General features: G+C 37.8%; 1 protein-coding gene across 1 annotated transcript; it reads right to left on the bottom strand.

The window, feature by feature from the left end:
* Window positions 1-793: 793 nt before the first annotated feature.
* Window positions 794-15,324, bottom strand: LOC307004913 (uncharacterized protein). The gene is made up of 9 exons (XM_079624510.1): window positions 15,188-15,324; window positions 14,667-14,869; window positions 13,722-13,814; window positions 8,829-8,924; window positions 5,124-5,234; window positions 4,895-5,015; window positions 4,245-4,521; window positions 3,188-3,240; window positions 794-3,094 (listed from the first exon to the last, which is right to left on the bottom strand). Exons 1-9 carry the CDS (start codon window positions 15,318-15,320, stop codon window positions 1,875-1,877), a joined length of 2,307 nt encoding a protein of 768 aa, XP_079480636.1. The 5' UTR covers window positions 15,321-15,324; the 3' UTR covers window positions 794-1,874.
* Between the last annotated feature and the right edge of the window lie 408 nt (window positions 15,325-15,732).

Below are 15,732 nucleotides of genomic sequence, written 5' to 3'. Positions count from 1 at the left end.
TGCACTTTTGTTGTTGAAGTTTGGTTATTTAAGAAATTCATAATAAATAATAATAAAGCAAGATACCCTGTTGAAATATGTGGCGTGTGGTTTATATAAACTGCAATAAAATTATATAGCTATAAAATTATTGTGACCGATGTGAAGGGGGAGGAGAATTAACACCTGCGTCACGTTAAGTCAATAAAACACTTCCGCATAGGATACACTTGTGTATCCTCGCTCATCTGGAAGCCCCCTCACTCCTCGATCCTCGCCTCCTCACGGTGCAATTAGAGAATTGAGATGTCCTTCAAGATGGCTGAGCTCGATCGGTTTCCGGGTCATAGGATGGAGGACGGAGGAGTGAGGAGACGAGGAGGGATATTGAGAAGCACCCATAGTTTTTGTGAGTTCACACGCCATTTTAAAACAATCTTTAGTTGTAGTTATTCTTAAACTTGTTCCCCCATGAATGAATGAACCATTTTTTAAATATGCAATTTTTTGTTAATTGTCAAGGGCTTGTTTTTATTAAATTGCAATAAAGGGCATTGGATAACGGCCAGTATGCTTCAACTGGTCCTTCAGCTTCTGTCTCTCTCATTGCTTTCTTCTTTTTCTGCATTTTAAAACATACCTAATGTGCCAAACCTTTATTTTTTCATTTTACTGTACATCACTGCTACCTTGAATTACTTTTAAGTATGCAAATAGAAATAGGCTACACAGCTGTTTATCTAGGTAACAAAAAAAACAAAAAAAATACTATTTAAATGTAATTATACATTTTTTTACAAATGACACGGTACCACAATATTATGAGATTTTTAATTCCCACTTTATGATGTCGACACATTTATTTAGTTTAGTATGAGGCTATAATATTCAGCACATTACATTAATAGTACATCATACTGAGGATGATGCTTTTGCTAGCTTAAATGATCTTAGAAAAACCTAAACGAAAAAGAAAAACTAACAGTGGGCTTCAAACCTATATTTCTACAGAAAATATCCATGGCACAAAACTGTTTTACACATTAGTAATGCAAGAAAATGTTGAAGCTGTTTTTCAAATGACTTTAACAACTGCAGAGCCTCAGATCAGAAGGAAACAGAGTTCAAACATTTTAATTAAAGGGACATTTCACCCCAACTTATTTACTCACTCTTATGTCTGCTAGTCTTCTTAAGTCTTAGTTTTGTGTGGAAAACAGACTGGAACTTAAAGGGATAGTTCACCCAAACATTTTAATTTCATCATTTACACACCCTCATGTTGTTCCATAACTGTATGATTTTCTTTTTCTGCTGAACAGAAAAGATATTTTGAAGAATGTCAGTAATCAAACAGTTGGTGGGCCCTGATGAAAGAAACATGTTTGGAACAACATAAACGTGACCTCACCTTCAGTAAGTTTTCTTTTTCTTTAAAAAAAAATGTTTTTTTTTTTAATCAACCATGATTTGAGTTGAGAACTAGATCAGTCTTATTTGTAAACCAATGACTGAACAGCTCAAAAGAAGGGGAATATTATCATTGAATAAACAACCTGCATTTAAATTTGTTACTCACAGAAAGTAATCATCTGTTTTAAGACTTGGAATATAATGCATAAACTGTATGGATTATAATGATACTCTAGACATTTTGTCATTTTTAGAGCTTGAAAGACATGGTCAATTATGATCTGTGAATTGGAAAAGAGCTGTGGAAAGATTATTTTTCCTGATCCACAGAAAACAACAACAGTGTGAACAGGTTTGGACATGGACAGTCATGAGGGTGAGTAAATAATGACAGAATTTTAATTTTTGATTGAACCATTACTTTAAAGATCATAGTTGTTTTCACCCCACACAAGGCACTCAGGATGACAAAATGATTTAAGTCAAACACTGTGGCTCTTCATGTGCCTGTTCAAGTGTGTACGGCACGTGTAAGCCTTTGGGCACAGAAGACATGGGAACGGCCTCTTCCCAATATGAGTGTACATGTGCTTGCTCAAGTCATAGCGCCGGATGAATCGTTTCCCACACTGCAAGCAGCAGTGTGGACGCTCTCCGGTGTGAAAGCACATGTGAGCCGTCAGGTGACTCGAAACCACAAATTTCTTGCCGCAGATTTTACACTGATACGGCTTCTCTCCCGTGTGAGAACGCAGATGCACCTGCAGGCATCCGGCAGACACAAAACCCTTTCCACACTGATGACAAATGTACGGCTTCTCCCCAGTGTGAATTCTGATGTGGATTTTCAAATTTCCAGAGAGTGAAAACTGCTTCTCGCAGTACGGACAAATGTGTGGCCGCTCACCAGAATGACATCTCATGTGGGATTTTAATTGGATTTTGCTGTAAAACCGCTTCCCGCATTGCGAACAAAGGAGAGGTTTCTCGCCCGTGTGGTTTGAGAGGTGGGCGAGCAGGCTGCTGTTTGCCGAGAAGCACTTCCCACACTGGTCGCATATATATGGCCTGAACTCTGCGTGCGTCTTCAGGTGGCTTCTTAATTCGCTGTCGACGTTAAATGTCAAATCACAAAAACGACACTTTCCTGGCTGTCGCTCCGGTTTAGATTGGTGGACGTCTTTAACTTTATGAGTCTTCTGGTGGATTAAACTGGCTCGGTACGACCCGAAAGTCTCGTTGCATTGTTTACAGGTATAGTTCCTTTTAACGCTGGGAGTTCGGTGAGCTCGCCGGTGACTGACTAATCGTGACAGACTGGTGAACAGCCGTCCACATTCAGGGCATTTGTGTGTGGTTTTCTCTTTGTGCACCCTGTTGTGTCTGTATAGGGTCCTGAGGGATCTAAAGTGGGCGGTGCATTTGATGCACTTAAAAACTCTGGTATTGCAGCTGGTGCTCTTGTGCGCCGCCAGCTGCGTCAAATCGTCAAAAACTTGCCCACACTGAAGACACTCATGTGTCCCCGCCTGGGTATGAATTTCCTGGTGCTTGACAAGATCAGAGCGATAGATGAAGTATTTTGTGCACTGCTGACATTTGTGTACGGTCCTGCCTGCATAGTGGAAGCCTTTAGAAGGTGTGTTTGGGAAGTTGTCGACAGCAGGCCGCTGTGGTACAGCGGTCTGAAAAATTAAATCACCTAAAGGAATACATGGGACAAACAGAGTGGTTCAGCCTAAAGATGATGTAAAGGTATAATGAGAAACTTGACAGATGTTCGGAAGGGCTGTACCTCCATGAGCATCATTGGTGGATGACGGCACGCTTGGCTCTTCCGAGTTACTCCTACAAAAAGAATAAACAGGATATTTTACAATGAAACATTTTATATCTTAATTCAGGAACACTACACAGCAAATTTCATAGCAATATGCTCAGTCCTCAAAAATAGACACAGATTTTCAGTCACAAATAGACTAATAATGGGGAATATTATTCAAAGCAGACATTTTGACAACAGTCTTGACCAGTAATCATATTGAAATTATAGAAATTGAACCAACGGAACCAATCATATTGAAGGTATGTTCAAGTCAAGTTCAAGATGTTAGTCACAATGATTTTATTTGTTGTCTCTATTCTATAAAACTGCTGTATCCGTGTTTTCTGGTGGGATTCTCAATTAAATTTGTCTGAGATCTCCCGGCCGTGATTAAAGCGTTTAGAGGACATTTGCTGAAGTCTGTCTGTTATTATTGCTGCAGCAAGTTAGTTAGAGTTACGGAACTCAGCTGAAGTCGACTGTAGACTCGCTGGAGTATAGACTATACGTCGACGGAAGACGTTAGGGGACGTCGATTGTAGACGGGACCCAGGGAACGTCGATTGGAGACGAGACCCAGATACGTAGTTAGGTTTAGGGAAAAATCTACCACATCACCCACTACACCATTAACACCAACACTGAAACATGACTTCATATGAGTGTGACAAACAACTTCAATTTCAATGTGTTCATCATGCAAAGAGGCCATATTGCTGATTTTGGAGCTTGAACCTTGGACCCAAATGTACCCATTTGAACCCAATAACTAGAAACTTGAACCCAATAACTTTCATTAAATGGACAAAAACAGCTGAAATATTCTTCAAATATCTTTTTTCGTGTTATACAGATTTATTTATTTTTTTACAAATCTAAAAGACATGAGAGTGCTAGAAATAATTTTTGCACTATTCCTTCAAGCTAAAATAAATAATCAATCTGCTTAACTTCAGTAATATCTGGTTGTTAAATAACTAGCTGACCATCCTGCCCAGTGCCCACACCTAGTAATATGGTAACATACCGTTCCAATTCATCAGCATTTGAGTTTGTTAACTTTTCTCCATCACTGTCTCTGGAGAACTCTGATGATTCACAGCTGGAGCTGGATCCCACATCCTGAACACTTGGATCACTGTTCACAGTCTCCTTGTCCATACCATGTTGTTGGATTGGCAGGTTTTTAGAATCAAGTGGCAGTAACTTTCCATCATTATTGTGCTGGTTTATAATGACCGAGTCGCCAACAGGCGGCAGTGATAATGATGAAACTATTCGATCCTCAACTATTGATGGAAGAACTTTCAAAATAAAAATATGAAAACAAAATTAGCCATTGACTAATTGTGCTTAAATACTGTATTTTCTAGAAATAGAATTGGGTCTAAATCTTTAAGGACTTCCTTGGTTAGCCAGATAAGTTTTGATATATCTAAACATAAATTTGTGATCTTCCATTTTTCTTCTTCCATACAGACAGATCTTCCATACTCAAAGCTTATACAGCTGTATATTAAAGCAGCAGTAAATTAGAATTCTCAAACCTGCTTGCTGGGCGAAGTACATATCTCAGGTTTGTGCCAAACAATTCTCTAACATATCTGATTAACCAAGCAAGCCAAGGTCAACCTAAAGCATATGGAACAACACTAATATTCAAGGACTAGATTTTACCATTTTTTTCCAAAGTCCCACAAACATCTGTTTGCAGCAAGGATAGCAAATTGTGGGATTTACAAACAGAGTCCACACATGCATCTAGCTCCCCAGGGAGGCAGCTGAGCAACAGTGAAAGCTGAAATGAAAGAAAAGCAAGTTTCACACATTACAAACACAAACAAATTCTGCATAACCAAGTAGCTGTCCTGAATCATTCAGATATGATAAGCGTGTATCATCAGACCTGTTTGAAGTTTGGTACAGGCATAAACTGCTCCAATCTGGAGAGGAAAAAGCCAACAAGGACTTGCAGTGCTTTATCAAAGTCAGGACCATATTCGACTGGAAATACTTCCTGAAATACAAAAACAATTTCACCTAAAGTTTTCATGCAAACCTATTTGAAAAACAGCCATTCATTTTTTGCAACTTCCACTGCAGTTCATAGCACCTATGTTGCAGGCTGGACATCAATAACATTAAATGTCTTGCACGTTCACAACACAAGCCTTTGAAATGAATCGTGCTAGAGAACTCTTAAATTAATCCTATGGAGCTATTTCATACTGGGAACGAACTCATTGACAAAGTTACACATTATACACTTGCAATGCCAAGGTAATTTTTTTTACTGTATGAATTAAATATACACAGATTTTTAAAGCTGCAAAAGTTATTCCATCAAGATCAGCGAGTGATTTTCTGTTTGTCTACTGTTTTTGATTAACATTAAGCACACAGACGGAAGCAGGTTTATTAGGCTGCTGTCACTTTAAGAGCTGCACGGATCCAATATATTATCACACGCACACTTTATTTCTCAACTGTTCACTCCACCCAAGACAGCTGACTGAGTTTACGTGAAAACTTACAAGACAGGCATTTTGACAAAATTTTGTGCGTGTATTTGGCCATTTAAACTGCGGAACAGAACTGAACTCGGGATTACGGTACACACTGTCCGAGAGGCAGCTTCTTGTAGGTGTAAGAATGGAAAAACTGGAAGGAAATTACCATTTTAACTCACTCTTGAAACCCATTTGAGACGAAAGTCTCACCTTTCCAATCATTCATTTGAAAGTCATGTGTCTAGTATCTGTCAAACCGCTTTCTTCCATCTTAAAAATATATCTAAATTACGTCATATGCTCTCAATGAATAATGCAGAACAATTAGTTCATGCGTTTATGACCTCAAGGCTAGATTATTGTAATGCTCTAACTGGGTGGTTGCCCTGCACGCTTAATAAACAGACTACAGCTGGTCCAAAACGCAGCAGCTCGAGTTCTTACCAGAACCAGGAAGTATGACCATATTAGCCCCGTTCTGTCAACACTGCATTGGCTGCCTATTAAACATCGTATACATTTTAAAATATTGCTGATCACTTACAAAGCACTAAATGGTTTAGCTCCGCAGTACTTGAGCGAGCTCTTAACGCATTATAGTCCTTCACGTCTACTGCGATCTCAAAATTCCGGCCAGTTAATAATACCTAGAATATCAAAATCGACTGCTGGCGGTAGATCCTTTTCCTATTTAGCACCAAAACTTTGGAACAGTCTTCCTACCATTGTCCGGGAAGCAGACACACTCTGTCAGTTCAAATCTAGACTAAAAACACATCTCTTCGGCCTAGCATACACATAACACATTATAGACTTCTATAATTCAATGTTAGGCTGCATATTTTAGAACAGCCGGGACCGGGAACACTTCCCGTAAATCCTGATGTACTTGGTACATCATAAGAAGGATGGCGTCTACGCTAATATTGGTCTCTCTGTCTATCCCGAGGTTTACCGCTGTCCACCGGAACCAGGCCGGATCCAGATCTGATGAAGGACCAGCGCCAGGACACGACGACGCCGCTGACCTGAAGTGTCAACCAGTCTCTCCTCCTCTCCACTCCGACTTCAACCAACCGGAACTGGACAAATACTCTGATTCATTCTGAACTTCTGACCTGTAATGCTCCTGAATCATAATCATACACTGTTCACTCATTGGCCAGAGGAGAACTGGCCCCCGACTGAGCCTGGGTTCTCCCAAGGTTTTTTTCTCCATTCTGTCAACTGATGGAGTTTTGGTTCCTTGCCGCTGTTGCCTTACCTTCTGGCTTGCTTAGTTGGGGACATTTAATATTCAACAATATTATAGATCTGCCTTAAAGGTGGATGATGATGAAATTGTTTTTTGTATTATTTTCATGTTATCACTGAGAAGCTGCTTTGATACAATCTGTATTGTAAAAAGCGCTATATAAATAAAGGTGACTTGACTTGACCTTAGAATACATCTCTTTCCCTCTCCCCCATCCCCCCTCCCTCATGCTGAGATCACTGAAATTCATCTAATGGTTTAAATGTATAAAACTGTATGATAATTGTTTACATGTTTGATATCATTTGAAATGTCTCAGTGCGACTGGTACAAAGGTCTCATTTCCAAAGAAGCAAACCAAAAGGTAATAAAGTTTTTAAGAGTTTAGAGATAGGTAGGTGGGCCTCAAAGCAAATTTAGCCATGTAAATCTACTTCTGCTCCCAGTAAGTCTGGGGCGGCGATTAATGTAAATTCCCACTGTGAACTCATGTTTACATTTGAAAAGAGGTTTCTGCCTTGGTCTTGAGTATTTAGGGAGATGCTGAAGAGGGCTCGTGGCGTTTTGTACCTCAAAATTATCCCATGATTGCTGAGAGTGACCAAGACTCTCAGCTTCATGTATTTTCAAATGTCGGGTTTAACCTATATCTTTTACTCTTTATCTCTGAGCATTTGATGTTATTGTATTGATTTTCTTCGAACTGATTATGAAATTGACATGATGCCTTTACCTGACATAATAAATTGTAATAAATTACCTTTGACATTTTTTTTTGGGACCGTATCAGTGAACACCCCTGACCACTCGGTGAGTTTCACGTCTTTGTAAACGAAAGTTTAATGTGTTTTAGGAAGGAATCTGCCAGTGCACATAGACAACCATTGTGGGGGTGGGTGGGGGAAAGCTAAATAAAACTAAAATTCTCGGGACAGGAGCATGTGTCCAAATTTTAATCTTAACCGTTATATTTCATCAGATACGATCTGTAATCAGGGCTTTAAGTGTAAAATACCGAACTTGTCCTTTAATATGCACAATATCCTAAGCACATTTGGGGGAAAAATACATTTGGGGGATTTGCTTACATAGTATGTATCTGAGACGGCGTTATATTAGCCATTATATTTGATTATTAAATAATTATATTAAATGATCGATCATCGATTCATTTTATAATCCTACTAGCCTTTTATTTACAGTAAAAACCCTTTCTTTTGGGTGAGGATGCTTGCGTTTTGAGTGTCATTGCACATCCTGTCATGCCAGTGACTATATACTGCAGTAGTTCTTGCAATAGCCTGTTAAGGTTAAGGATTAATGATCATTCATTAACGACGATCGATCATGCGAATTTATGGATTTCAGCATTTATTTTTTGGTGCTGACCTTGAGTAACTAAATTCCACCATGCAACAAACATTAGTTAACAGTCACGTCTGTTTTCATTTTTTTTTTAACATTAGTGAGTGTTGAACTTCTTGCATCTGTTTCCCTGATAGTAGGATGGCAGAGCAGCTGAAAAAGTGCATTTACATTGTTCCAACATGAGTTTTGTTTAGCCTGACAAAAATATGTTTTGCTCCGGGTGTGAATTAATTATTAGTTTGAGATTCAGTTAGCTTTTCTGCATCAAATTTGGTGAGAAAGGGCATTACCGTAAGTTGGATCACTATCAATGCTTTTCCTTTCACTCTAAATATTACATCATCCTCAGCAAATTCATATTCTGACAGCAAACATAGATCATGTATACATCTATACATGCATGTTTTTTTCATCTGGAACATTTCATACTTAGGTGTTTAAGTATGATATTTTTTTTATGGATCTTGAAGGCACTGACCTGAAAGAAGTATTCTCTTTTCATGGAGTCCTCTAGCAAGCTCAGTACGAGTTGAAGTACGCTGTCTTGTAAGCTCTCCATGTCTGTGTCACTCACCTGTGGACAGGTAAATAAATATATATGTAAAATTAAATATGCTAATATATATAAAGTTTGATGATATCAAATGGGATTTACACCAACTTGTATAAAACGTTTTAATGCAAATACTCAAATCATTAAAACAGAAAGTCAACTCAAAATTTGTAACAGTACTAACTAGTAAATGATGTGTGAAAAGCTTAGTTGTGTAGTCCAGACATTAGAGCTGTACATATACACATACTGTGCAGGGAGTGAACCAAGCAGCACCACCACCCACAAGACCTTTCTCTGTGCTTACTTATAGCATTGTTCTTAATGTTGTTGAGAGCAAAGAAGGTGCTGAGCTCATCTAGAGGAGAGACAGCAGTGTTCACAGTCTATGATGTTGCTGATTCCCTGCTATAAGCTTCAAGTGTCGGTGGAGTTGACCTTCAGTTTCACTTTGTCTCTGTACTAGGGCTGTCCCCTAATAGCGAGCCCTAGCAGTGCCGCTAGAAGTGGAAAACTGTGTAGGTAAATATTCATCTATTATTTATTGACTTCAAGGTCTGAGGTCTGGTAGATATATGACATACAACTATATGTATGCGCAATTAATCATTAAAGGACCGCAATCTCGATTCAAACTCACACGTGATTTTATTCATAAATGACAATGATTCCGCTATGTCTATTAAATCTTTGAAATTACGATCACACCGGAATATTTAAACCTACTTTTGCGCTGCCGCTTACCCAGAGAGAGAAGCGGTCATGTAAGCCAGAGGTTCTCAAACCTGTCCTGGAGTACACCAGCTCTGTCTCCCTATATCTGACACACACATTTCAGATCTTGCAATCAATACTAATGAGCTCATGAGTTGAATCAGGTGTGATAGATGAGGGAGACATACAAAATGTGCAGGGCTCTACAGTGCGACCATTTTACTTCATGCGACTGTGAAAAAGTATTTAGGAGCACCAGTGCGACTGACCTGATCAGGCCCGGTTCTACTAACAGCATATTGTCCAAACAGATTTTGCAAACGTGCCAGTGCTTATTTGTGTTTGCACTCTGGAGAGCGTGATGAGAGAGTGTGTTTTGCAGCGTTGAGTAATGTAGCCAATCACAGACATATCTGGTGATTTCTTGAGACACAAATCAATGGCCAATCAGACGCGTTTAAGTTAAAACCCACTCACTGCATAAAAAGCTGGAGTTTGTTCAGTGCCGAGTCATGCAAGCTCACAAATCCTCGCATTAAAACAAAGTACAGACATGAGTAAATAAGAGATTAATTGTGCAGTCTAGACAACTTCATTGATTAGGGAAGTTTGTGAGATCGCGATGAACTGCTGATGAACAAGTGACACTGACAGCTTTTTAAAGATTATAAGGGAGTTTGCAAATGTAATATTGATTTTATACAACAATTCAATAAACATGAAGTTAATATTAAGCAACTTACATTATAGGAACAGTTTTGTCAGATTTTGCTCTATTTCGTCAACGAAAATAGTCACAGCTGAACCGCTGCGCATCTCAGAGCAAACACGGGTGTTTAGTTTATGAATGAATTGTGTTTTCAAAGAAATCCAGTGAGTCAATGATTCAATGACCCATTCATAAAGACAGTCGCTTGCTTTGTTACAGAATGAATCAGCCATTTGAACGAATCGATTGAATGAATGATTCAGTGACAAAGACAGTGGCTGCGTCTCAATTCGCATACTATCCGTCCTAAATAGTATTCGAAAGTAGAATTAGTACGTCCCAAATCATAGTATGTTGAAATAAGTGTTCCAAAGATACCCGGATGGTCCACAATTTCCGGTCAGAAACCGAAGTGCAGATCGATGAACACTAACGGCTAATATTGCCCATAACCCATCGCGCGTTGGGCGAGGATTCAGTTAGAACTACAAACACGAGTGAGAAAATTATTTAAAAAACTACAGACATGGAGGACACGCGAGTCCGGCGTTATGTAGAGAGGTTTAGATAAAGGTGTTTGAGTGATTAATTATCAGTATCTAACCTGACGAACATGTATTTATTCAATGTTGTCCACATTATATTGCATCTGCAGCAGCATTGTAAAACTTTTGTAAAGACACGTTTAGCCATTAACTTTTAAATGCGTCATTATATTCAAATTCCAAACACATGAGGAGAGTCTCCGCATGAAAGACCCGCGACTGGCAGATGAACGTGCTACTACATTTCACTCCGAAACGGTAGGAAATTAAATTAGATTGAATGGAGGATTTTAACTGTGACAAGATGATTGACAGGGCAGTTTACAGTGACAGGATGCACGCGGCAGATCTGTCCGTTAAAGATGACGAAGTAGTATGTCTCAAAGCTTGCCTACTTTTTTGCTACACTCAAAAGTATATACTTTTTCTTCACAAAAAGAGTACATACTTTTAGGTCGTAGTATAAGTAGGCGAATTGGGAGCCAGCCCGTGACTTGCCGGACCCTACTGGTGAGTTTAGTTTAAAAAAAATTAAGTATTATTTCAGTTATTTAAATCCCTTCATATTTCTATATTCAAAACCTTCTATTTAAAACACTAATCTCATAACATCAATATTATGAATTTAAATGCATTCAGCCACTTCTGAGCCTCATTAAACAGTCAAATGCCAGCTTTCTGTTCTTCTATGCCACCTCTGCAGTGCAAAGATTCATTTTGTTGATACAGATTTGGTAACTTATTCTTCCTGATTGCGTCTTATTATTCTAACTCAATTTATAAATATACATTTATGAATTTGACATTCAAGATGACATTTAATAAAGTGTGAAAAAAAATGCCTTTACAAAGGTTAAAAACATGCCCCGGCAAAGTCATTTTAAAGAGTCAAATATCGCCTCATAATGGGAAGGTTAATATCTGTCATTGATCAGAAGGTGCTCCTAAACCAAGCGGTTTGCGAATCCTGCATTGAACTCCGAGATTTGAGAAGCAGTCGTTTGTCAGTAAAATAAAGGGAACACAGCAAACGTTTAGGATTATACTGCTGTGATATTGTGGTGAAGATTAATTTTAACCACTGATTCTTCACATGCTCGTCCTTGGGCAGTGAAAACAACTGGCTTTACCTTGACAAGTGTCTTCTCGACATGATGCTATCCAGTGTCCACAGGAATCAGCGGCAGTGTCTGAGGTTCAAGTTTTCCCTAGTGTCTGCGCGAGCAATAAGTGGGCGGAAGATATGCTAATGTTTCATCTTGACGTCACGACGAAACGGCTTATGACCCGTTTGAAAAACAATTAATTTAATTGACTCAGAGTCGACTCTTACTTTTGAAAGACTATAACTTTATATACGGTGCACTTTCAGTTTAAAACTTGTTTAAAAACTTGAGCTATGTTACACACTACATGAAAGGTCATTTTCAAAAATCCATAATAAGGGCCCTTTAAATGACAAATACATTTTTAACAGTCATTTGTCACCACCTACTGGTGTAACGATGTAATTGATACAATGGTTATTTGAAGCATCAAGTTACTTTCAAAAGGTGATTTGCTCTACTTTGGTCGCTATCATATAAATCAGTGTATCGGGACTTTAAACTTTATCCCAGTACTTCTATGATAAATTGAATAACTGTAACAGAAATAATGATATTGTGTGGTTGAAAAGACCATGAAGCTGTTTCATTCCTTTTTAATGGCAACTGCTCTCTCTGGCTCAGCGTGCGCAGATTTGAATGTTCGCTGTATCATACTTGTCAGAGGTTTCAGACATGGCCGAAACTATTAAGATTGCGTGGTTGTTTGCATCGAGATCACTATCTTTTAACAATTACGGGTAATCGTGCAGCTTTAGTATGAGCAACGCTGAATGATATTTGTATCTGCAGATATCAGCACTTCCATTTTAATAATTTTTAAAACCTTTCAAAAAAAAAAAAAAGACCAAAAAAAAAAAAAGACCTGCACATCACTTCCATTGGCTTCAATGTGAACAAACAAAATCACCCTGCTCAGGGATATACATACAAAAATTTACACTAAACAATTATTTGTAATAATAATACTGGACTGAAAATATATGATGGTGATAATAATAATAATAATATATTTTTATTTGGGGATACAAATAGTTATAGCCTATATCAAAAGTAATACATTTTTGTTTTAATTCACTTCTATGCATTAGACTTAGTTTACGATTACTTACTGCTGAGTCCGTTCGTTCAGTTGCATTTTAACACCTTTGAAAAGTGGATTAAAGACATTTTAATGCTAAATAATTATTTTTACATTAAAAGTTATTTTTTACATTTTAAAACATTTTAAGGATCCGAGGAAACCTGAGGTAATTTACTGATATAAAAATAAATGTTTTGATTTAATGCAGAAACAGGGGAATCGGTTTTCTGCATTAAATCAAAAAAATTGACTATATTCAAAATCATAATAACAGAAATCCATAATCAGAGTATTCTGATGTTAATGCAATTGCAAAGAGAAGATCTGCATTTTAAGTTCTTCGGTTGGGTTTTATTAAAATCATTAGATCAGTACTGGCCATTCTATATATTTTTTACATTTTTATGCATTTGGCAGACGCTTTTATCCAAAGCGTCTTACATGGAATTTCAAGGTACACATTTTACATTCTTATCAGTTCTTGCTTTCCCTGGGAATCATACCCATGACCTTGGCGGTGCAGGCGCCAACGCTCTACTGTTTAAGCTACAGGAAGGCATATTGGTATATTGCATTGCTCTCAAACGTCAGCACTTGTTTGTTCAAATTTGGATTTAATATTTAGGGGGGAGTGTAATAGAAAATTGAGGCTTCACATACCTTTAATAAATCAGTAGTCTTAATTTGGTGAATGTGTGATTTGACAGTGTGAAGGTCCGCGGGGAGTTCGCCTCGACACATCTCAAGAATCATCTAAAAGAATATCCACAGTGAACAAAACACACAAAACATACAACAATTAGTTCACAATGGACAGTATCTAATAGGTTTTAAAGTTAACTCCATCTCAAAGAGTTATTTAGGCCTGTTTGCAAGTTCTTTTGCCTGTTTTTCTCATGTTTAAGTCACAAACTAGCCTGTAAATCTTTTTCATTTTAAATTCAGCTTTACTTCTTAAATTGACAAATACACTTTACTCTTTGGGTTTTATTAACAATGAAAAAATAAGAAAAATGAAATGCTCTTTAACAAAATTAAAGAGCATGCATCTCCTTAAGAGCTGAAAAATTTAGCCCCCATTCCACTATTTGAAAATGAAAAACTCTTTTGTAAATTCAGCAGAATGAACATTTTGTATGAACATTTACACTGCATTGAAACTGTAAAAACTGTGGCTTATGCAAATGAAATTTCGTTCTGTATACACTTGTTGTATTCTGAATGACAATAAAGTCAAGTCAAGTCAAGTCAAGTCAAGAATGCTCAACAACTAAACAATTATTAAATATTGCTTCTGCATATTGTTCTGAAAGCATTGGTTGGCCGCATACGTCTAAGCTGCAACAATTATAAAATTGACTATTAGCTCTTATCTACTATAATTTCTTTCTTACTTAAGAATGTGATAGTTGCTTTTGTGAAATGACACACAGGTAGTAGTCTTCTTCACACACACCGAATAGCCTATGTTATGTCTGGTTGTCAGGAAATGTGTTGCATGTGCAAGAATAGATTATGTAACATTGGACTGACACATTTTACCAATGTAACAGGAGGAGAGCAGAGTTCAATGAAAACAGTAACAAATACATAAACACATCTAACCTTGGCTCGCAGCCCTACTATCAAAGTGGCTCTCTGCCTCCTACTTAAGAGTTCTGGCACGAGGTTTGTCATCACGGAAACAAATTCTTCCAGTTTTCCAAACTGCTCCACATTCTGATTCTGGACGACTTGCCACATGAAGGCAGATGTAAGACGAAGGGGAGAAACCAGCAGGCGAAGTGAGGAGAGAGGAGGGACAGACTCTACAGAGAGACAGAGATAAACAAACATTTATGAAAATGTTTAACACTATTTTGCATACACATACACATGTATATTCATTTATACGTAAAAACAGTGTAACCAAAACACAATTAACAACTAATAATAACGTTACATGTCAGAAAACAACCTGTATCAGTCTCATCCAACATGATTGTACTAGCTGTGTACTTCAAGCTATGATCCTCTAACGTTAACGTTACATCAACAGCCCAGCCATGAGAAATGCTGTAGCTCAGGCCATTACAGATCTAACAGCAAATAATATAAATGATTGTAATGTAGATAATAATACACACCCATTGCTTCTTTCTTTAAAAAAATATTTGGACTGACAAACAGTCTTGTTCCCAACTTCGTCCGTTGACTCGTTCCGTTACACACTGCGCATGCGTATAAAAATAGACTGCGCATTAGAACGGAAAATAGCATAAAGATGCACTTTTAAAGGGGCGGGCTTATCGGCTTTTGGCTTTGTCTCTGATTGGTCAGGTACGATGGTCGTAAGTAATAATTATCACATTTTTACTTTCACTTTGTATTTGTTTTTTTTAAATATCTTTTAACGGTCATCCATTACATTACTCGGGTAAAAAATACTGTCCAAACCACTGCTGAAGCAGTACATAAACGCCTGTCACGTGATGTATGTCACTTTTCTCAGCGGAGCTCAAGATGGACCAATCACAGTCGTTTGTGATTATTGGATTCGGATGTATTTAAAAATCATTTTATACAGATTAATAGAACTACATTACACGTGATTGTCAGGTAGCAATCTGTGCATCAATCTGATTTAAAAGATTATTCGTTTCGGTGTACAAACATCTCTAGTGAGACGTAA

Source organism: Phoxinus phoxinus (assembly GCF_949152265.1).
Source record: "Phoxinus phoxinus genome assembly, chromosome: 9".
Classification (NCBI taxonomy): domain Eukaryota; kingdom Metazoa; phylum Chordata; class Actinopteri; order Cypriniformes; family Leuciscidae; genus Phoxinus; species Phoxinus phoxinus.
Note: the sequence above shows the minus strand (reverse complement) of the source record. Positions and strands in the feature narration are given on the sequence as shown.

Bases quoted from the DNA above. Each gene is read 5' to 3' on its own strand.
- LOC307004913 (XM_079624510.1), bottom strand. From the start codon at position 15,320: ATGCTATTTTCCGTTCTAATGCGCAGTCTATTTTTATACGCATGCGCA. The intron at 13,815-14,666 runs GTTAGATGTGTT...ATATTCTTTTAG, and splicing joins TAGTAGGGCTGCGAGCCAAG to ATGATTCTTGAGATGTGTCG. The intron at 8,925-13,721 runs GTATGTGAAGCC...ACCTGTCCACAG, and splicing joins AGACTACTGATTTATTAAAG to GTGAGTGACACAGACATGGA.